We start from the raw sequence: 24,274 nt of genomic DNA on the forward strand, positions 1-24,274 counted from the left end.
TTGTAAATGGGGGGAAGGATGGCACTCTGGCTCCATCTACTGGTGTCTCTTTTCTTTGTCCACAGATGACGTTAAAGGAACCACTTTCCTCGCTCAGGTCGGCTCAGGCCTTACAACTTTCATATTGGAAACGTCTTTTTTGTGTACATTTGAATCAGAATGACACCTGACAGCAAGCCTTCGGGTCTATTTTGTAAAGTTGTGGGGAGTCGGAGGGTTAACTCCGATAAAGTTAACGAAATCTTTGTTTCTTTTCCTGAACCTACACAACAAATTTATTTCTTTTTACTCATATGGTTTGTACATGTATGGTCATTTTAGAGCTCTACATGCAGATCTGCTCTGACACTAAATACAATTCTGTTCAAAAGCATTGAAGTACCCCTCATTTCATGCCTCAAGGCCTCAAGATGCTCATAAAGCGCCTTGAGGCAACTTTTGTTGTGATTTGGCGCTATATAACTAAAATAGAATTTAATTGAATTTCTTTATATTTTGTTAAGCCATTTAACACTGTTATGGGCCATTCGATCCCTACACAACCGTTGCAAGAGCTTGGTTCACATTGCCGGCAATAAGTCGGGCTCCGCCAGGGCTGCCCTTTGTCACCGGTTCTGTTCATAATTTTTATGGACAGGATTTCTAGGCGCAGCCAAGTGGCGGAGGGATTTCACTTTGGTGGCCTCAGAATCTCATCTCTGCTTTTCCTCCAGTTTTAAATTGTATCTTAATGCACGTTGTTGCTAGCCGCCTGTCACAAAAACACACAATATTTTCTCATTTCGTTCGCTGAATTTACAAAAAATGCCAAAGTTAACACAGTTTGACAGACATAAAACTGTTCTTTTGCACCAACAATGTGATTCCTAAATACTACATTACAATTTGGTACTTAACCATGGTAAATGGCCTGTATTTGTATAGCGCTTTTCTAGTCCCTAAGGACCCCAAACACGTTCAGTCATCCACCCATTCACACACAGGTGATGGCAGCTACATTGTAGCCACAGCCACCCTGGTGCGCACTGACAGAGGCGAGGCTGCCGGACACTGGCGCCACCGGGCCCTCTGACCACCACCAGTAGGCAACGGGTGAAGTGTCTTGCCCAAGGACACAACGACCGAGACTGTCCAAGCCAGGGCTCGAACTGGCAACCTTCAGATTACAAGGCGAACTCCCAACTTTTGAGCCACGATCGCCCATAAATCATAAAGGCCATAAATTGTTTGGCAGGTTGCTCTTTTCTTGTTTATTGATGTTGTTGTCTCAGAGCCTTTAATAATGAATACTTTAAAACTGTCTGAAACTACAACAAAATACATATGAAGGTAAATATGCTGCAAAATGTGAGATCTTGTAGAATAAAAAGTGAAATGCGTCGTATTTTACAAAATGAGCTCACAGTTCCTGTTTTTGGCCAGATAGGGGCAGCAAAGATAAGTAGCAAACACCTCTCTTTTCAGTTTGGGGTTGCTGTTTGTTGGCCAGCAGTTACCAATTTACAAATTTATCTCATATGGAAAATATTTAGGTTTGTTTATTTATTTATTAATCATTTGTCCACCCACTGATAAATTTGAGTACTTTCTTTATAGCTTTGTTTTTGCTAGGAAACAACTCCTGCAGTAACGTGTTACTTCTAACTATCAAATGCTCCACTAGCTGTCAGCTAACTGTGCATTTTCTTTTATAAAGGCTACAGAAAGCTTGATCACTATTACAAGCAAGAAGTGTGACTACAAGCAACAAAGTTATTGCTGTGAATTTGTCCTAAAAGATAAGTAAATATTTATTTAACTCATTTTAAACAAGATAAAAAATGAAAAAACACAGCTCATGGAGAAGCTTGTGTTGCACCTCCCTTTGCTTTCACAACTCTCTTAATTCTTTATAACATGGTTTCATTTATAGCAGGTGCTGTAAACATTCCTCAGAGATTTTCTTTCAATATGGACATGACAGGATCAAACAGTTCCTGCAGATTTGTCAGGTGCACATCCCTGATGAGAATCTCGGTTACATCAAATCCCAAAGGTGGTCTGTTGGATTCAGATCTGGTCATCTGGTCATCTGTAAGAAACCAGTGTGAGATTATTAAGGGTTTGTGAAATGGTGCATTATCCTGCTGGAAGCAGCCATAGGACGATGGGCACATTGTGGTTATAAATAGATAAACACAAGGAGACTGTGACATTTAAAACAATCCTCAGTTACTATGTGGCCAAAGGTGTTTAAAAAAATATCCCAACACCATCCCCACCATGCTGTACTGTTGATAAAAGGCAGGATGGATCCATGCTTTCATGTTCTTTATGCCAAATTTTGATGCTACCATCCGAATTTTGCAGCAGAAATCGAGACTCAGCAGACAAGGTAACCTTTTTTTTTCTTCTATTGGCCAATTTTGTCGAGCCAGTGTAAAATGTAACCTCAGTTTTCTGTTTGTAGCTGACAGGAGTGTCACCCAGTGTGGTCTTCTGCTGCTGCAGCCCTTCCGCTTCATCGTTTGATGTCCATTCAAAGTAGCACTTCTGCATCTCTTGGTTCTAACCAGTGGTTATTTGAGTTACCGATGCTTCCTGTCACTGCAAAGCAGTCCATGCTCCTCTGACCTCTAGCATCTACAATGCACTAATGGGATATTTTCTATTTTTCAGACCATTTCAGACCAAAAGCAGTTTTTAAAAAATACTCAGACCAGCCCCTCTGGCATGTTCAAAGTAATTTAAATCACTTTTCTTGCCCATTCTGATGGTCAGTTCGAACTTCAGCACCTCATATGGACCATGTCTACAGGCCTGAAAGCAATGAATAGGTGCCATATGATTGGCTGATTAGACATTTGTAATAATGAGAAGCTGAACAGATGTACCTAATAAAGTGGCTGGTGGATATGTATGTCATCACGTTCAGAAAAGCAGTTGCAGGTGAATGCAGGCCTCGGCTCTCTCCTATTGTGACAGAGCCGCTCTGTGAGTCCTTTGCAGGTTGTAGGCATCATAAAACTGTAAACCTCTGCGAACTATAAAATTCCTTTGGGATAATTAGGGTATAAAATTGTATGTGCCAACAATTTAGAAATATAATATCACCCTTTGAGTACTAGCAGACTGTAATCATCAACAGAAATGGGTTCATCATCAACTTACAAGCACCGTCAGCGTTTCTGGTACTGGTATCAGCAGAATCAGCTAAACATGTTATCTGTTTGAGCACACTGAGGAACAGTAGATGGGCGAATGTGGCCCTTGCTGCTGCTAACACAGTTTCTAGGGTAAGGCGTGAGAGGTGCAGATAAAATGCTGCCGCTCTGGGTTTTGGTTTGGAATCCAGTAACAGAGCGGCTATGCCAGGCATTTCAGCACGGACATCTGACTGGACCAGCTGTCACGCAGGTCGGCTCTCTGGCTTCTCACTGTTTTGAATGCCTCAAACTGTCAGCATGGTCATTAGTGTTTAAAGTATCAAATAGAAAGCATTACAATTTACAGACACATGGATACTAAAAATGTGTTTTGGTGATATGTTTAGCGTAATAAAGACAAACAGAATTTTGGGAAATGCGACTTTTTACTCGGCGTACATGTCTCCTCATTTATAAATATCAGAGTTTTATTGCTCCATCAGACAAATTCATCAGGTGATTCTATCATGGCAGATATCACATCCGGAAGACTTGAATCACAAGGTGTTTGAGGACTTTGACCACCAGAAATTGCTGTGTCTTGTGAGAGATGCTCCTAAACCACGAGTAAGACGGAAAGACAGAAATGCAGTGGTGACAACTTCTTCTTCTTTTCAGGTTTGGAGCTGAATATTTATTAGATTCCTTTTAGGTAAAAAAAACATTATTTGCATCATTATTATTGCAACGTTATTGTAACTGCTTTGTAGCTGACGGAGCGGCATCTCATATGTGAGTCAGACAGAATATATATATGTGAATATGAATTCTCTGTCCAGAATTAAGATGTCGTTCTTTCTTTCTTTCTTTCTTTCTTTCTTTCTTTCTTTCTTTCTTTCTTTCTTTCTTTCTTTCTTTCTTTCTTTCTTTCTTTCTTTCTTTCTTTCTTTCTTTCTTTCTTTCTTTCTTATTTGAAAGCATTAAATGTCCTTTCAGCTACAGCAGTCGTGTATGTATCACACTGTTATAAGACGGCATCTCGAGCCAGGACTCTGGGTTTGCTGCTTGAGTGCATAAATTCATAAACATTAACAGAGTCAGATGACTGTCAGTGTCAGTGTCTATTGTATAATAACTCAAAAGAAGTTAAACCTCAGTTATGTACTTGAATTTAAGAACGTCAGATTTAGAGTTTATTGATGAGTCAAAGGAAAACATTTGTGGATTTGATCTATTCTGATTTAAATGACAGCCTGGTTTTAAAAGCTTGCAGTTTGGTGAAAAAATGCTGTTGCTTTAAATTGCAGCTGTTGTTTAAAAGAATACAATGGAGGTTTTTGGCCTGAGGAGGACCCAGTCCTTGAAGAGTCTTTCTGGGATTCAGGAAAAGTCGTGGGTCAATGCAGTTTCCCCCAGCTGGAAGAGAAAGTCTGTCTCTCAACTGGTGCAACAGTAAGTTCTACTGAGGCACAAACTTGTGACATTTACAGTTTATTTACATTATTCACAGGTGCTGGCAACGTTTACTGACTGTGTGTTGTCTTCATTCACTCATCTGTTAATATATATTGGTATTAAATTTGTCCTAATAGTTACCAAAGCTGCTCTGACCTAAGGAGTCCTGATAGGGCAGAGCAGAATCTTGAGGTAGGTGTCTACACTTGTGTTTGTTAAATGGAAATACTGCTAAAACTGAAAAAACACATAAAAATCAACTACTCTCTTTAGCTGTCGGAAAGCTGGGTGGATGGCGGATGGAGAAGAGGGGACAGCAGAGAGAATGTGGTCCTCTGGGGCTCAGGAAGGCGCTCTAATCTTTCCAGGAGTCGCTCCATGGAGTTCCTTCCTCAGAAGGAGGCTACGGGCACCAAAGCTCTGTGCGCCCTGTTCGAGTCCAAAGCTACCCTGCAGCAGTGCTTCAGCAGCAGCCCTCGGCTGAACATGGCATCTGAAACTGACAGTGTCACAGTGAGAGACTACCCTCTGCAGGACAGGAGAAGTCATAACACTTTTCTTAAGGACACAGCTACACAGGTGTGTCAGCTGCCTACTTGAGCAGTTACAAGTAGTGTTACAATACAGTGCTGGTCATCCAAATGACACAAGCACGTGATGTGAGCCTGGTTCTGCTAAAGGTTTCTTCCTGTCAAAAGGGAGTTTTTTCTTCCCACTGTCGCCAAGTGCAATGTTGGGGTTTTCTCTGTATTATTGTAGGGTCTTAAAGCACCTTGAGGTGACTGTTGTTGAACCACTCACCTGATATGTTTGCACTTTACATCCAGAACCAGGCAGTTACTCTATTTGTGTAAAAAAAAAAAGAAGAAAAAAATCTGGACCAGTTAATAGTGAAGCTTACTAATCCTGCATATCTTTCCTGGCTATGTGTTACTGAAAGTGACATGAGTGTCATCCAACTCTTAACCCAGCTATCATGGATTTTAAGCTCCCTCTATTTTAAGTCTCGACAGCCCGACTCCACACCCACCAAAATGAGACACAAAACAATCATATATTGTCTGTTATAATTCTCTTGACAACATAATGTGCTGTTTATCCACAGAAAGCCACTCAAGTGGGTGGAAGAAGGGCTGTGAATGGGCTTCCAGAGTTTCATGACAGAGCACGCAGACACTTGCCTGGTGAGCAGTGGTACTTTATTTCATATTTACTACAATCACTGACATCTAGGACGGGATAAGGGATGGGTGCCAGAGTTTCCTTGAAGCTTTGAGGTTCATTGTCATGTAAGGTAAGACGAGTGGACACTTCTCAAGCTGTTTAATATATATGTTCCTGACAGTTCTTTGAAATAGGAATGTAGGCACATTCATCTTTGCATGTCAAACAGCAGTTCTCAAGCGTATCAAATGAATCTATATTAGGTTGCCACAGAGCAAACAGTTCAGGATCAAGGCCTAGTATTTAAAGTGTCACCATGTAAATCCTGACCGAGTTTACGAAGCAGTGGCAACCCATGTGGTGTTTGGTGGTGGGAGGAAAAAGAAGCTAAATAAAGACAAGGATGTAGTGTTGTAAATGCATAACTATGTGCCCGGCACACATGCTTAAGATAGAACTGAGAGTGTCACCACCAGTTCTGACCGTGACGCAGGCCTTGGCCCTCTGAGCCATGCCTGTCCGCGACACATTACTGATATTGCTTCAGCAATACTGACGTCCTTACCCTGTGATGAACCTGGTATAAGTAAGGAACAACCAGTAACGTCAGCTGTGTTTGTTCCAAAATAAAGCTGAAATATTTGATAGCATTTCATAATACAGCCCATGGCTTATGGTGTAATTTCCCAGCGTTTGCCATCTAATTCTGTTGAATTTAGGGTGAGATTTTGTCCTAGTGATACTTAAAGTGTAGGTAGTGTGGAAAAAGAGAGTGAGAATTAGCATTTTAAAAGACTGGACTGAGATCAGGGCAGTTTGGAGGCCAGATCAGGTCCTTTGGATCTGTGTCATGTTCCTTGAGCTGTTCATGAGTACGTTTGGCAGTGCGGGGGGTGTACATTGTTCTGTCCAATGGGACACTTGAAGGTGTATGTTGGCCGAAAACACTGTTTAGGCGTGTGAGTGACATCCTCATGAATGCCAGGACCCAAGTAGAACTTACCAAAATAGGACCATTTGTCTGTATTTTTTCTTTCAATATATTGGCTGCCGAGCACCCACTGACACAAATACTATTGGTCCCACCCAGTTCCTGTTATAGCAGGTGACAATGTATCTGTGGAAATGAGGGGTGTCCCAATCCAACAGTGACTAACAGAGGTGATTGACTCAGGCGAGTAGCAGCAGCCAGCCCACCATCCCAAAATAGCCAAAGTCTTCCACTGGGGCAGCAGGCACTGATAAAAATCAGCTGTCACCAAGGCCACGGGACTAGAAAGAGTTCAGTCACAGAGAGCACTGAAAGAGGAGACAGGCTCTACTACACATCACACATCACAGGGGTCCTGGGAGTGAACACAGCAGAAATACACAGGGAAACAACGCTGGATGGTGTTTTAGTGAGTATTTATTAACTTTCTTCATATGAGGCCAAATAGCGTGACTGTGCCGCTACAGTAAAATGACAATAGCACTATATAATGACAGAGAAAGGTTTCTGGATGTACATGTTTTGTATTATTGGACTTTATTTTGTCAAATTTCATGCTGTTATTGTTGAGACAAGATGAAGTTGTACTGGAAAAACAGATTTTTTTCAACAGCAATCACAAAGTATAGAAAATTCTGAAATTTGCAATTTTGCTCCTGTCTTTTTATGACTGAGCTATAAAGGCAGTAATTTATGAATATAATGCTCTCTTCATTAAGTGTTAAGTGCTCATCAACCGTCAGACCCCATCGGTACGCTATCCCTCAAGTTTCAAACAAATGGTGGAAACTGGAAGTCATATGTTAGACAGTCAGTCTGTTTTCTTCTCTATATCTTCAGAAACATTGGAAAATGAAAATCAAATGAAGGGGAAAAAATGAACTCCTAGAAGTAGGCAAATGGTGTAACACACAGTGCTATATGGGGGATCTGGGACCCTATAATACAAGTTGTCCTTTGAGATGTTGGTTTTCATTACAGTCTATGAATGTAGCTACAATTGCCAACAGCTGATGGAGGTAAAAGGCTGCGGTGGTGGTGAAGAACAAATGCCAGCTGCATTTAACCATCTTTTGTACAGCTGCCAGCATCCCAAAATTTCCTCCCATTAGCATGCTGCTAATAGCTCCTCTTCATTCCTGAAGAATTAACCCAGATCAAAGAGATGTTGGCAGACATTGCTCAGAAAACGCTGGAATCACTGAAAAAAGTTTGCAGTTGTGTCATTGACGCTTAATTTCATTTTCGAGTCTGTAAGAATGAGTCTTTTCATTATTTCCTCTGTCGAGACAAGTTTGCGTGGATGTTTGTGAACACACGTCGATGATGAGTGACAGTTGACCTCTCGGTTTACTGGGTGAGGACTTTCATGGGGGGGCATGGCAGTCGGTTGCATGATTCTATCTGCTCACCCATCTGTGAAAATGCTTTAAGTCCAGACTCGTGAGAGGCGCCGGCTCGCCAGGCCATCCTTTTGTCCCGTCAGGGCTTAGTGCGTGAAAAGGGAGGTGTGTTTAAATCTGGCCATTAGTTACAGCTGGATGGCCTGTGCAGCATACTGTGCTGTTGACCTCTGAACATATTTTTCATGATGCTGCTGTTGATTTTTTTTCTAAACTCATTATATTTACTTAACTCCAGCTGAGGAACAAATTTCAGCTAATACAGTCTGATTGCAGGGTGTTTTTTTTGCATAAACAAAAATCAGTTTCAGAACATGCATGTGGTTTACTGGGCTGGGCTGTTGCATTCTTTTGGTCAGGTGTTGATGGTTTGATGGGAGAGAGCCCATTCAAACAATGTGCAAACAATCTGTGTCCATCAAGCTGAGCTAGCAGTTGCTGTTTTTTCTTCTTCTTGGGTGTCATGGTCAATCCGTGGAATGCATTTTGATGATAGTCCTGTGCAGCAGGGAGGGCTGTGTGGGCCTATTTATCTCCCGGGGATCAAAGCTCGTAATCTGACTTGATTGTTACAATATCTCTCTTTACTAAAACATATGCTGTTTCATGGCATAATGCATGTGAACTAGAATCCATGAGGTAACAGGAAGCTACAACAGTGATAAGACAGATTCCACCATAACTAAAAATACACAGACACAGCGTTATCATTCAACTTGTTGCTGACACTGGACACGCACAGCTTTGCTTATTATAGGATACAGCAGTATCCTGTTGTTCCACTTTTATGCATGTGTGTGCCACTAGGTTTAAACTAGAAATCCCAAGACTCCAGATGTATTATTGGGCAAATCTAATAAAGAAGTCAACATTAATTTGATGTCGGATCTTGCTCTTGCAGAGGACAAATACAGCTCTTCACTGACTAAAGGGGGCACCCCAACGAGACAAACCAGAGACAGAACTTCCTTCTCAGTGAGAGACAGATCAACTCTCTATCTGTCAAGAACAGCAGCCACTGACACCACAGGAGGCCCAACACAACCAGTGAGTTCCTGAAATGCTTCTCATTCCTCCCCACAAAGTGAGGTCAAAGGCTTCAATGGGGAATTTTCTGTGTGCTAGGTCACAACAGGAGCGCCTCAACACTTTAGTGCATGTTTGAAATGTGTGGAACACAGTGCTAATGGATATATTTAACAAATAATAAAGTTCTGTGTGATTCAAACTGATTTAAATCACTCTTTGCTTTTGTTTAACAGGAATTCATTGGTACACTAGGAAAAGGGGCTAAAAACAGTAAGGTACAGTATACGTCATTTAGAAACCTTTACAGGAGAATGTGGTTTCTCAGTATTGTGTGCTGTGCATCTAAGTCTTTGCTTCCACCATCAAACACACAGTAAACCTACGAGCTCACATTAAATGCAACATTCAGGATGTTACTTTTTCACAAAGGGTCAGGTATGTTTAAATCATTTAGATAATTTATTTTTGTTTAAATTTTTCTGGTTTGTAATTAATTGTAGTTGTATGTAGTTATGTTGTTATGTTGAAAAACTGAGAATGACCACAAGGTGGTGCCTCCATCCTTTCTGTTGAGCTGAGCTCCAGCACAGAATTGAACACAGACACAGAGTATCTCCATCAGAATAGTAAAGATCAAGGGTAATCATTATACCAGTGATTGCTGGTTCTCCATGGACACCAACAACACAAAATCTAGCTTTTGTTATTTCTTCTGAATGTTTATTTTGGGATTGAAAGTGAATCATCTCTATTAGGTGTTTTTGTATTCTGTTTTTTGTTTTTGTTTTCCTGTTTCAACAAGCGTCTCTATCAGTGCATGTGGCATATCTCTGTGAACATATCAACAATAGCTGGTTGACTGATGGCAGCCTGTCCGAAACTTAACAATGCCCAACCCTAGTTTACACTGCAGCCAGAAAAAAAAAACTTAATGCAGATTTAAATTTAACAATGTTTTCGCTTGTTTTCACCTAAAAAAGTTAAAAACAACTAGCCACACTAGCAGCCTCGGCGGCGTGTATGTGTGATATTTGCCTACTAACAGCTGTGAAGTGTTTTTGGTAACCCTGGTGTGACTGAGGATGGTTTGGGGTGAAAATGCATAAAAGAAGCGAAGCGAGCATAAAAGAAGGTAAAGTATGGCTTTCCTTGCTATGCATGTCATTCTAATATTTGCATGTATTGTTTTAATGCTCTTTTTGTTGACTAGATCACTAGATCCTGATAATATTCTTGAATTTCTTTTATTGTTTCAAGATGGCTGACCAGACCAGAAAAGTCACAGTTTTACAATCATCTCCTGAAGAAGATGACTTGCCCTTCCCCCCACCTCCCCCAGTACCACCTAGACCTCTCAACTATGAAGGGCCTTCATCGTTAAGTAGCCTTCCCCTGCCTCCACCTAAAGAAACCTTCTCCACATTCTACCAGCAACGGCAGAAAAATGAGCTGAAGAGGCTCTTTAAACACATCCACCCAGACTTACGGGCAAGTCTTGATGACGCAGTGGATGATGAGATCATGAAGGCAGTGCAGTCAGAAAACACTCAGGCAGCAGATGCAGCTTATCAGGGGGAAGTGCAATCCATGAGGTGGATCTTTGAGAACTGGACTCTGGACAGTATTGGAGATCCTCATTCAACCAAAAAGCTGATGGATAATGAGGAGTTAAAAGGTGGAGATGTAAGAAGCACCTCCTCGATGTTTGAACATATTGACAGCACCCAACTACAGTCTGCCAAAAGGCAGATTTCTGTCAGGGGGGATGTGAGAACATCAATGTGGTTGTTTGAGACCCAGCCCTTGGATTCCTTAAATAGATCCGTAAATGAAGAGGGTGAACTAGTTGAGGCAGTGCTGAAAGAACCTGTACAGCCTGGGGATGTAAGAGGAACTCGTCTGCTTTTTGAGTCTAAAGCACTGAGTGACTTGGGGCGCTGCAACTCTATTGAAGATCATAGTTTCCTGAAACTGAGGTCTGAGCTTCAGGAGCTGAAAGGTGATGTCCAAAAGACCGTGAAACTGTTTCAGGCAGAACCTTGCTGTGCTATCAGAGACAACAGTGGCAATATGCATGAGATTAAATCCATCTGCAGGGAGGAGATCGACAGTAGTGGTGTTTGCACTGCCCGCTGGCTTTTTGAAACCCAGCCTTTGGACCTGATCAGTAAGGGAACTGATGTCGTGAAAATAATTCGGGGCATATCGCTAGAGGAGGGTCAACGAGGAGGTGTTGACCGGAAGAGGTGGATGTTTGAAACTGAGTCATTTGACAGAATACCTGAGGTTGTAGGAGAGAACACATTTGAAGGAGCCATAGCTGAGTGCACAGGAGAGGTTGATGTCATCAACAAGAAGAAATTCTTTGAAATGAAACCACTGGCAGCAGGAAACATGGCAGAAAAGTCTTTGGAAAAGGGAGACGTAATTGGGGGAGATGTCAAGACCTCCCTTTGGCTGTTTGAAACGCAGCCCATGGAGACGCTTAGTGATAGCTATGAAGTCGGGAGCCTGAAGAAAATTACCCTTTCAGCTGAAGAACAAGGTGAAGTAAAAGACAAAAAACAGTTATTTGAAAGCTGCAGCATTCAAAAGAGCACTTCATTAAAAGAACAAGTGATTGAAAAAGGTGACGTGAAGGGATTCAAAGAACTTTTTGAAAAAATTCCTTTGAGCAAAATTGCTCCTTCTGGGGAGGAGATTACCGAGAACGAAGAGTCTATTGCAGTTGGAAATGTAAAAGGTAACAGAGAAATATTTGAAACAACTCCATTATATGCAATAAAAGACAGCTCTGGAAACCTTCATAAGGTTACAACAGTCAGCCGAGAGGAATTCACTCAAGGGAAAGTCAAAAAGTATAAGTGGATGTTTGAGACGAAGCCGTTAGACCAACTGGTAGAAGGAAAAGGAAATGTGGAAGTAATCAAAGGCATCACAAGACAGGAAGACAACACAGGTGATGTCAAAATGGCAAAGTGGCTTTTTGAAACACAGACAATTGATGGGATTCATTCAAAGTTCAATCAGACAAAGCAAAACTCTTCTTTGGAGGAGGAGCCGCATAAAGGTGACGTGAAGACCTGTAAATGGTTGTTTGAAACACAGCCAATGGACATTTTGTATGACAAATCCGAAAAAGCAAAGGATAAAGAAGCCATTGAAGATACCAATGTCAAGTCCATTACATGGCTTTTTGAGTCACAGCCTCTAGATAGCATCAAAGATGGGGAAAAGTACAATTTGAAGCTATGCAGCACCATACGAGATTCAGTCCAATCAGAGGTTGGTGTTCAAACTGTGAAACATCTTTTTGAAACAGAGGCCTTGGACAGAATAAGAAAGGATACAAATTCAGACCAAAATCTGAGATGTGTCAGCCAAGTGAACTTTCAGTCAGGGGAAGTTTCGCGAGTCAAAGAACTCTTTGAATCCCAGTCTCTTGACGAAATAGGATCAGAAATCATGGCAGCATCTGATCAGCAGAACCAAGGAGAACAAATCGAGAAAGGTTCTGTAAATAAATTTACTTGGATGTTTGAGAACTGCCCCATGAGCCAGATCAACAAGGACAACAATGACACAAATACGCCAAGGGTTGAGAGTATTGAAAGTGGTGATGTCCAGAAGAAAAAGTTTATATTTGAAACATCGTCACTGGATAAAATTCACGATGAACCCGTTGAGCAGAATTGGGTCAATGTGGAGCAGCCTGTGAGCAATATAGACGTGAAGTCAAGCACTATGATGTTTGAGTCCCTGCCACTGTATGCCATCAGAGACAAAGAGGGCCAGTTTCATGAAGTTACAACTCTAAAAAAGGAAGAGGTAATGAGTGGTGACGTAAGAGGAGCAAGGTGGATGTTTGAGACAAAACCACTCGATGCCATCAAGGCGGAGAATGAAGTTTACGTCATACGAGCTGTCACCCAGGAGGACGTCAAGAAAGGAGACGTTAAATCAGCCAGGTGGAAATTTGAGACACAACCTCTTGACTCCCTTACGAGTCGAGATGAGCTCTCAGTCAGGGTGACTGAAGACTTTGGAAGCAGTAATGTGCAGCTAAATAAACAATTATTTGAATCTGAGCAGCAGTGCAAGAAGTTTGTGAGAATGGTTAGTGTCACTGATGTGCAGCGTGGCGATGTCAGGACCTCCACCTGGCTCTTTGAGAATCAAACAATTGACAGCCTGAAAGGGGAGCCTCAGGAGCAGGGTCCAGTAAAAGCAGTCCACAGGGAAGATAGCCAGAAGGGAGATGTGAAACGCTGCACCTGGCTCTTTGAATCGCAGCCCCTGGACAAAATTAAGGAGCCAGAAGAAACCACAGTGCAAAGTGCTAAAGATATCCCAAAAGCTGATGTGAAGTGCACCACCTGGCTCTTTGAGACCACTCCACTAGACAAAATCACCGCCAACAGTGTGGCTGATACCCTTTCGTATTTGAATGAAAATGCTTTTGTTCACTCAAGCGGCATCATAATAGAGGCAGATGGCAGCAGAAATGTTAACATGGCAAAATACATGTTTGAAAACAAAGAAGGGGTGCAGATTGAGAAAGAGGATGTTGTTGAGGGTAACATCAGGAACATCATGCTACAGCTCTTGGTCAGACCGACTCTCAAACCACAAGTAACTCTTCTGAGAGAAACTGAAAAAGGTAAAGTTAACATAACAGTAGTCGAGCTTCCAGTCTCCCAGGCGACCGGCACAGTCAACATCGAACACGATCAAAGACTACAAAACATTGCCCAGGTAATTGATGACTTGCTCATTCCACAAAATAATTTGAAAAAGGGAATAATATTGCAAGAGACTGCAGCGGGACAAGCAGAGATGTCCGTTTATTCACTCATCTGCAATTACGAAATCAAAACCGAGAGTCTGGTTACAGAGAGGGGAGATGTCCAGTCTACAATTGGAAATTTGTTAGCTACTGCCAGTTGTCAGAGGATAGCAGCGTCGTGCAGAGTGGACGAAACAGAGAAGGGAAATGTGAATTTGTACAAAAGCTGCATTGAAAAGGGAGATCTGCATTATCTCAAAAGTCTTCACACCGAGGCGTCTGAAGACGAAGCTGATCAGAGCCTTCTGACTAAGGAACAGATTGAAACAGTTCAGGGGGGTGTGAGGGAAGCAAAGAGAAGCCTCTATCAGCAAAAAGAACAGGCAGAACGAACAATTTCTGATGTTTTACCAGGGGACGTAAAGAACACCAAAAAGGTTTTTTCATCAGAGTGCTCTATCAGTGTTGACAGCTGTGTACCAAAGGAGGAAATTGTCCCTGGAGATGTCAAGGCAACAATGCAATCATTAGAACGTGCAAAGCAACAGAGTATGTGTGTGGAGCGGGAGGTCATTACACCTGGAACTATTTATGACATGGACCTGTCAGCTCAAGGTCCTGAAAGCGAAGGAAACCAAGCACAAAAAGAAGTCATTATATCTGGAGACGTAAAAGCAGCTAAAAGGTCTCTTGAAATGGCAAAGCAGCAAAGCATGCAAGTAGAGCGGGAAGTCATCATTCCTGGAAAAATATACAACCTGAATATGTCCGCACAAGAGGAAAGCTCATCAACAGTGGCACAATCAACATGTTCGTCCTCCTCAAGATGCCAGCAAATCAGGACTTCTCCGAAGGTCAGTGATACAGAGAAAGCTCAAGAAAGCCATATCTCCTTTGAGGCTTGTCAACAGATTGCAGCTATAGACAGTAATAGTGCCCCAGAATCACTGCCACCTTTTGTAAGTTGCGAGTTTAATAGTCAGACAACTGAAGATGAGACAGAACAAGTTATCAGAGGAGATGTGAAAGCAGCTATTAGAGCTCTGCAGAGTGCAGCGACAGAGCAGAAGCTCCTAGATAAGGAAAATATTATAAGCGGTAATGTGCAATTGGCTCTCAAATCTCTTGAGAAGTCTAGCGTAAATGTATCCAAAGGAGACTATAAAGCTGCCATGATATACAGAAATTCAGGCAGGGCTTGTTCAGAGAGGAGCAAGACTGTTCACAAGCAGTGTGTTGTGGTGCCTGTGCCTCCATCTGACGCAAAATTATCTCCTTCAATTTCAGTAACCTGTGAAGGACAACCATCTATTACAACACAGAATTCAGCTCCCAACCCCGTAGCAAATGGAACCTCTAAATCACCCCGCTCTGAAAGGCCAAGTCCACCTCCACTGCCTCAAAAGACTGAGAAACCACAGGAGCAGAAGCCAGCTTTACCACCAAAGCCACAATGGATAAAATCTGTAGTTGTGGAAGAACCAAATACATCACCTAACAAAGTTTCCTGCCCTGTTAAAGAAAATACAAAAAGTGTAGTAATTCGTCCAAAACAAAGCCAGTCGTTTTGCTCTGTGGGTAGCCAAGAAACTACAATGCATGGAAAACTCAGTAAACAATGCTCACATGAAACATACCAACAACAAAAATGTGTTAGTGAAGAAATGCAAGTCGCAAATCAAGCAAATGTATATCTGCCAATCAAGCCAAAGGCTCAGGAAAGCAGCAAGAAACAGGAAACAGCACAACTCACAGAGAGGAAATCAGACTGCAAAATGACCGTGTCAAACAGCAGTGAAGTGAAAACAGAGAAAAATGTGAAACAGAAAATCAATGCAGCTGAGGAGATACAGATACGTATGAGGGGTTATGAAGATGGTGAGCATGAAATCAACACGAGCTCGAAGGCAGCACTAAATAACTTTGAAGGAAAGGACAGAGACACTTCCAAGAAGGCAGCAATCACAGATGATAACGGTAGAGGTCATAAAAAGACAGAAAAGACTTCTGTTCAAGAATACAAATCAAATCTCAAACCTCAAGAAAAACAGCACGAGCCCGGACTGCAGACATCAGTCACTACGGGCCATGTGCAGGAAAACAACCCGGACCAAAAGCAACCAACTTTTGAGGATAAAGTTGTTTTAAGAGAGAAGAAGGCAAGAGAGACAGAGGATGAAAGACGACAAAGGCTCTCTGTACACATGGAAGACATCGTAAAAGGAAATGTAAAGGCAGCCATGGAAATCTTTGAAAACTTTAGGAAAAGAGAGGAACTCAAGGGGATCCTGTCTCAAGTGCAAGAAATAGAGGGAGAGGCCAGCAGTGTAGATGACACTTCACTGAATACATTATACCAGAATGTCCCTACTTGGATGGGTACATCAAGGAGAAACGCTAAGCAAAGTAAAATGGAGGGAAAGAAAGTTGAAGCAGAAACCCAGGATGATGATCTTGAAAGCATCTCCTCAGTTGAGACGGCATTTGAAGATCTGGAAAAAGCAAGCAAGGAAATAATGAACCTGAAGGAACAGACTTTAGCAAAGCTGCTTGAAATCGAAGAGACGATTAAAAAGGCTCTGTACTCCGTGTCTAATCTGAAATCTGAGGCCGACATTGCAGGGTTGTCGGGGCTGTTCGATGAGTCTTTGAAATCTGAGCAAAACTTTCAACCTGCCAACAACATCAGGAAGATAAGCATTGTTTCAAGCAAGGCCAAATCAGGTCAGACAAAAGAGACAAGCGATGTAAATCTCCAGACAGATTTGGATTCAAGTCTTTCCAAAGAGGAAGTGTCGAGAAAAGGGCACAATAAGCCCCTTATTAGACAGTCTTCCTCTCAGTCTTCACCATCATTCATCTCCATTCACTCAGCTGCCAGAAAACCAAGTGATCAACCAAAGCCAACCATGTCAACATTTAAACCAAAAACTAATAGCTGCTCTGACAGTTGTCAAAATGTGAACAGCGATCTGGAGTCCGCAGCTGCCGAGTCTTCAAAAAATGGCCCACAGCGCAAGGTCAGTGTTCTTGAAGTGCAAACCGCAGAGCAACCCGCAGGAATAATTGGCACGAAGACTGTCAGTGAAACTTATGAAGAGAGCGACGGCTTTGGCAATGTATTTGTTTCCTCCAGGACCTCAACATTCGTCACCAAACAGTCTGACAGTAAAACATCGGCCCTGTTTGAAATTAGTCCAACCAGATACGAAGTCATGACATCCCCACTGATGCGAAGGTCCGGGCGCTTTTTTGAAGATAAAGTGTCGAGGAGCACCAAGGACGACGGGACGGTATTTGTAACATTCGGCCCACCAAAGGAAACGCACTGAACGAGCCACTTATTAGTGCGTTCCACGGTCCTTTAACTTTAGGAAAGCAGTTTTATTTACGTGTGTTTTCATCCCATTTTTGTTTTATTAGTGAAACTGTTTTGTTAGTCTTTAAACTGAACTCATGAAATCATGAAAATGTTACCTTTAAAAACTTTTTGTCTTATAGATTTTATACTGTAACCACATGATAAAGTGTTAAGATCTTTTAACAAGGCTAAACACAAAGTTAGCACTGTTTATTCTTCTGTTTTAAACAACTGTCAAATAAATGACAGGTTAGAAGATGTGACTGTTATCGGTGATTTTTTTCTTTATTCTCATTCCTTGAATTATAAATATAACAAATGGCCACAGAGCAGCCATATCATTATCACCAACCACTGATGCTACTTTTCAGCATACTATAAGTAGATTAGCTCACACACAGACAGTGTTGGTCAAGTTACTTGAAAAAAGTAATCAGTAACTAATTACTGATTACTTCCCAAAAAAGCAATCCCGTTACTTTACTGATTACTTATTTTCAAAAGTAATTAATTACTTAGTTACTTAGTTACTTTTTAAAAACACGATTTACAACCTGAATAGGTGATAAAGCGATAGATCTTTCAGCCCAATTCTACTTTTTCTACATAATCCATCATACACAATGTAATCAAATGGAAAAATCTATTTTTTTAACTTGTTTTATCAGTTTTAATCTTTTAACTTTATGCATCAAGCAAAAATTTAATTATATGCAACATTCTCTGAGTTGAATAAATTAGTTTAACATTTAAACCTATTTTCTGCACATTCCAGCACATAAAATAAAATATTTTTTGTGTTTACACACACACTCTTTCAAATAGATGCAAGTCAAACACAGCAGAACATAAATAAAGTCAAAGACTCAGCGGTCCTGTTGCTCTATTTTCACCTATTAAAAAGCACTGCGGTAGGCGGAGGTTTACCCTGGTGCAGGTGTGCCGCGGTCAGTTGAAGAATCCGCGAGTTTCTCTGTGAATTTCCCATTACGTCGTTGCGCACTCGGTGCTTGCTTGGAAGTTTAGGGTTTTTTTTCGCTGTAAAAAGAATTTTTTTTTCCCACGCACAACGGACGCTAATGTTTTTGTCACTTTTTATGGAGTCAAACTCAAAGTAAGGTCAGTACTTCCACACTGCACGCTCATACTCTCTCCCACAATCGATATGTGATCCATTGTTGATCTGCACACAGCTGTTGTCACTAACGGCGCACTCGCTTACGTCACTGTCGTGAGACATTCTCGCAAAAAATCACGGTTTTAGTAACGCAGTAACGCAGTGTTCCTACGGGAAAGTAACGGTAATCTAATTACCGTTTTTGCAATAGTAATCCCTTATTTTACTCGTTACTCGAAAAAAGTAATCAGATTACAGTAACACGTTACAAGTAACGCGTTACTGCCCATCTCTGCACACAGAATTTATAACTCAATTCCGTGTATATCAACTTTGCTTGGCCCGAAATCAAAGTGATGATAATAAAATGTAGAATCTCTAAAGTTAAATGTCCCTGCTGATTTGAGATCTTGTCTTGGTGGAGATGCCAGGCAAAATGCAATTCAGTAATGACAATTTTTTTTTAAAGGGGTAAAAAGAAAATCAAGCAAAAACTTAAATGAATCTAAAATCTTTGTGTGGCTGAGACATGGCTTGATTATTCTACAACTCTTAATTTGTTGTTTAAATATTTTGCCCAGCAAAATTGTCACTTAACTGTATATAAACAGAGATGAAATGGCGCAGCCACTACGCCTTGCTGCCATTTTTTTTTTTACGGCAATGGAAAATGTCCCCGTGGCTCCCAAAGCCCATTAACTTGTAAACCACAAATATAAAATTGACTCCTTTTTAAAAATCCAGTGGTATTTAGTTTGAATGAATATCCAATCTCTAGGCTAATATATGAAACAGTAGTACATTGGTGCACAACCAATAATTCACACAATACTCCTAAGTTACTTAAGTAAATTCTACAAAGAGTATTTCTTCACCAATTTACTTCATAAATTGCCTTTTAAAGGAAACCTGGAGTCAGATGTTGCACAGTTGTAATGGATCTATGATGAGAAATCACACCACCGCTATGCTTTTTAAAATGTCAGTTTCTGTTTTGGTCACGTTTTCTCTACTTTTGCTCCAGACCTTCATTTCAAAATAAATCAAAATCAAATTCAAATTTTATTTGTCACGTACACAGTCATACACAGTACGATATGTAGTGAAATGCTTGGACAACTGCTCGTGACCTAAAGAAAACAAAAAAAGGAAAGGCTATGAATAAGATAGGAAATAAATATGAAAAATTAAAAAGGGTAAATTCAACTAGGAAGGAATAAAATATAAATTAAGGTTAAAAATGAAATAACTGTACAACACAAATTAGAATGAAGGGTAAATTTAACTGGGAAGAATAAGATAAAGATAAATATATAAATTAAAGTTGAAAATAAAATAACTGTACAACAAAATACACAATACACAATATAGAACTATATAAGAATGTATGAAGAAATATAAATATAAATAAATATATACACAAATACCTCTCTTTTCTTCTCCTGTTGTTAGTTGGTTTGAAAATACAGGATTTTGCAAACATCAAACACATCTGAAAGCCTCACTGTTGCTGTTTTTACCTAAAGTTGAATACCTCATAAATGTGACATTATCTAGTTATGTAATTGCTAAATACCAGGAATCAAACTTGTCAGTGGTCATGCGACATTAGGAGTACACCTTAAAACATCTTAGATGTGAGTTGTAAGTAATTCCTGTGCGTTTCTTCTAACTTATTATTTTAAAAAAGTACACATAATTGTAGATCATAGATCTCTCCACTACAGGTGGCTGGCTGCATTTGTAAAACATTACAGAAAAGATCCTGTCATGTCAAACCTACAAGACAAATTAACCTTAAACTAAGTTTGTTTTCATCATCGTAGTTCCAGCCGCCTGCCAAGGAAATGTGTTCTGCCTGTTTGACACCAGTCTACCCAATGGAGAAAATGGTGGCTAATAAACTTATTCTGCACTACAACTGTTTCTGCTGTAAACACTGTAAGAAGAAGCTCAGGTGAGATGTTAGAACAAAATTATAGAAATTGGAATATTTATCATATAGAACCCAATCAAAACTACCAAGATGAAAAGATTTAGTATTTGCATTAATAAATGAAACACATACATGAAATAAATCCTCAATATCAATGAATAAATCATTCACACAAGCTGATCTAGCACAACAAATCAATAATGTGAGAGAAACAAAATTAGATCTGATTTTATATTTGGGCTTTTTCATTTCATTGCAGCACACACAACTATTCTTCTCTTTATGGTGAATTCTACTGCATTTCTCACTACAATCAGCTTTTTAAAAGAAAAGGAAATTATGACGAGGGCTTCGGTCACAAGCAACACAAAGACCGCTGGCTTGATAAAAATAAAGGGACAGATGAGCCAGATGCTAAGCCCACTCCCAAAATGTCAAAGAACAAGTTAAACATTTCTAATGGCTGCAGAGAGGCTTCTGCTGAAGCGTTTGCCACAAAGTCATCCCTGAGAGCGTCGGGAGATAAAAGTGTTGCTGATGTTAAAGGTAAACTAAAAATGAGCTGGCCACCAGAGAAGAAGAATTCTCCGCAGCGAACATATGAACCAGCTCTGAAAAATAAAATCTCTGACATCAGCAGAGCAGGTGCAGTTAGCATGAGCTTTTCAGAGCATTGGAAAAGCGACAGGCTCAGTAACAGAGAAGGAATGAGAGATAAGAGGGGGAAGGAACAGTCTACAACAGCAAGCTTTATCTCAGCTGAGAAGTTTCCCTCAGAGAAAACAAAACCAGTCAGTCCTGTCCAAACTAACCACTCAGAAGCGAGAATTTCTGTCACGAATCAAAAAACAGTTCACACAAATGTGGCCCCCACCTCAAAAGCAAACCACAGCCCAGTGGCCAACAGGCTGGACACTTCTCCAAATAAAGCTCGGAAATCCGTAAGGTTTGCCCCAAATATTGATGTCGCTCGATACGACCGATCCTCTCAGCTGAGCTCAGGTACAGAAAATGCAATGGTCGCAGATCAGTCTGAACAAATAAATAAAACCAATGATGGAACAGACGTGAGGGAAAACACTATACTCGACGATTTGGCATCTGAATCCAGCGAAGAAAATAGAAAGAGTGAGATGTACCTTGAAATCCCTGAATATAAGCACCGTGAAGAAACAGCCAATATGTCAAACCAAGAGCATGATGCGAACGTAGGGAACAGTTTCAAAACTCCGCAGAATGATATTGCAACTCTGAACGGGGATGTGCACAAGGTTAATGACTCACTCATCACCCAAAGTCTTACTGAAGCTTTCACTTCAACTCAAGACATCATGACACAAAAAGAGCCTTCTGAGAAACTGGATGTCAGTCCAGGGAACCCTGTTAGCGAGCATGAATCAGAAAATGCTGACACAGCACAAAGTCCTGCAGGACCCGTGAATGGAGAGGAAGTCAGTCTTGAAAAAAGTAAAAATCAGCCTGAAAAGGTTCATGAAGAAGGTGGTGATCAGAAGAAGCCTGTTGGGAGAACAAATTCTCTGAAAGGCTCTGACAAACAGGCTGAAAAGGCCAAAGGCAAACTGGGATCCTGGTCCAAAGGAAAGAGCCCCTTGTCAAAACTCTTCACATCGAGTGGAAATGACAAAACAAACAAAGCAGAACAAAAGGATGCCAGGAAAGCAGATGTCAAACCTAGCAGTGGACTCTTAGGAAGGCTACTTCAGTCATCCGCAGAGAAGGCTGAGGACATCACAAAATCAGCTGCTCAGGACAAGCGAAGGGATGAAACTCATGTTGATGACAAAAAAACAGAGAATGAAAAAGGCTCTGTTACAAAAGATGCACAAAAAAAAGAAGACCCATCTAAAGTCCCTCCTCAAGAACAAGCGCTTCAGAGCGACATCACGGACAAGTTACAGTCCGCCGAGCCTGATGCACTTAATAATGACTGTAGATCTTCAGAACCTTCCAGCCTGTCCATGATAAGTAGTGAGACAGGTGATGATTTAACATCCATAGCGCAAACGGATGCAATTCTAACTGGTGATCAAGAATCTCATTCACAGAGCAGTGAGGCTACAAACCTGCCCGTCTCTGATCTGGAAATAGAGTCTAAAGATCTTGACCCTGCAGCACAATTACTGAGCACACCGCATGGGCAATCAAACAGTGAGTTAATACCTGAGAAAGGTGATGATGCATTAAATGACGTTTTTGGAGATAGTGTCACGTCACCCTTTGCTGACCCACTGGCCACAGAGATAAAAACAGATGAATCTGCCCAACAGCTGAACAAACATGACCCACCGGTTGAAGGAGGAGGGAGCTTGAGCAGTGGAATGCTTTTTGATCTCATCCACAACAGTGCACAAGATTCCTCTGATTTCTTTGGTCTGCCTGACACCCCCAGCACATTTTCAACTTCTATGACTGACACAGCTTTGCTTGAACCTGCTTCTACTCAAAGCTCCAGCCTGGTTGACTCTGGACCAATATCATCTGAAAATGAAGCAATCATTGGCATGTCAGATCAACTCACCATCCCTGACTTAACACCTATAAGCCAAGATGTTAGTCAACCCTTGGATCCTTTTGGCAGTGAGAAGCAGACAAGTGAACAGGACTTTGACATATTCAGCTCTAATGATGATCTCTTCAATCAGCCTCCTCCGGTTAATGTGCTCGATCATGGAGGAACTGCTTTCCCTGATGACATCTTTGGAAGCAGCAATGTCTCAAACAGTGCAGATGGGTTCACAGGTCTACCAAGCGGTCAGGCTGCTCAGAGTTCACTGAATGATTTGCTCGGCTCTGAAGCATCCTCTGTTGTTGCACCTTCAGCTCAGATGGACCTTTTTGCTGATGATATTTTTGGATCAGAAGCACAACTACTGCCAGTGTCTGAGCCAGGTGGTGCAAATGTATTAGCTGATAGCTTGTTAGCATCTGAAGAAAACAATACTGAGCAAAAATCAGAGAACAGTAGCTGGATGGATGATTTGTTGGGTTAAAGAGATGAGTGTTATAGTAACTCCAGCTCAGCCTACCTTTGCATATGTGGACGTCTTACTTTGTCTCTCTTCAGCATTGGGTGCCACCCTTTTATGGAGCTGGTTGTACTTGGCATTCAGGCCAGAACAATTAAGCTCAGGGAGAGGAGGGTGTTCAGATCGGTTAACCTGTTTCAACTTATTCTTTTGTTGAGTGATTTTAATTTGCTCTTACGACTGCCACCGCTACTACTAATAGAAATAAAATAAACACTTTTTCACACACATGTATATAATTAAGCACTTGATGTTTAAAAAAAAAAAAGTATAACTGATTATGTTTAAATTCAAATTACATTTTATTCAGAAAACTGCATCAAATATTGTAAAAGTTAAAACTTTATGGTAAATAGCACATCTTCACATTACATCTGCAAAATGCATGCATTTTATTACATTTTACAAGGGCAAAAACTACATTCAATGAATAAATTGATGTGCAGTGACATGTTTTATTAATAAATACTGTATGAAAAGTAAAATATAACATTTAAAGAAGATCGTAGATGAGATTTTCTGTTGTCTGTAGTGAGTGTTGTCAATATGCTAATGTGAAAATTTAATTATGAATTATTAAAATTAATAAAACAACCTTTTTAATGTTTTCTCAGGATGACACTTAAATACAATGTGATTCATTAATAAATTTAAATAACCTAAAAATGTTTTCTTGAGCTGTGTCTTGGGTCTCTTTCTGCTTTATGTGTTCTACACTCACAACCACTTCACTGGGTACACCTGTTGAGCTCCTCATTATCTGATAAGCCAATCACATGACAAAAACTCAATGCATTTAGTCACATAGGCTGAGACTTCCTGCTGAAGTTCAAACTGAGAATCAGGATGGGAAACCTTTG

General features: G+C 40.8%; 2 protein-coding genes across 3 annotated transcripts; both read left to right on the plus strand.

Annotated features, from left to right (window-relative positions):
* The first annotated feature begins 4,437 nt into the window (after nt 1-4,437).
* On the plus strand, nt 4,438-17,723 carry xirp1 (xin actin binding repeat containing 1). Of its 2 annotated transcripts, XM_026149568.1 has the most exons (8): nt 4,438-4,577; nt 4,718-4,772; nt 4,854-5,159; nt 5,686-5,764; nt 9,040-9,185; nt 9,401-9,442; nt 10,425-14,807; nt 15,241-15,302. In XM_026149568.1, exons 1-8 carry the CDS (start codon nt 4,453-4,455, stop codon nt 15,241-15,243), a joined length of 5,139 nt encoding a protein of 1,712 aa, XP_026005353.1. In that variant the 5' UTR covers nt 4,438-4,452; the 3' UTR covers nt 15,244-15,302. The 2 variants fall into 2 exon arrangements, with proteins under 2 accessions (XP_026005353.1, XP_026005352.1); XM_026149567.1 differs by having other exon boundaries at nt 10,425-17,723.
* Nucleotides 17,724-19,874: 2,151 nt separating this feature from the next.
* LOC113010838 (FK506-binding protein 5-like) lies at nt 19,875-24,033 on the plus strand. The gene is made up of 3 exons (XM_026150063.1): nt 19,875-20,388; nt 20,627-23,139; nt 24,029-24,033. The coding sequence occupies exons 1-3, from the start codon at nt 20,279-20,281 to the stop codon at nt 24,031-24,033; spliced, it is 2,628 nt and encodes an 875-aa protein (XP_026005848.1). The 5' UTR covers nt 19,875-20,278.
* Nucleotides 24,034-24,274: the final 241 nt, after the last annotated feature.

Source organism: Astatotilapia calliptera, chromosome 18 (assembly GCF_900246225.1).
Source record: "Astatotilapia calliptera chromosome 18, fAstCal1.2, whole genome shotgun sequence".
In the NCBI taxonomy this organism is placed as follows: domain Eukaryota; kingdom Metazoa; phylum Chordata; class Actinopteri; order Cichliformes; family Cichlidae; genus Astatotilapia; species Astatotilapia calliptera.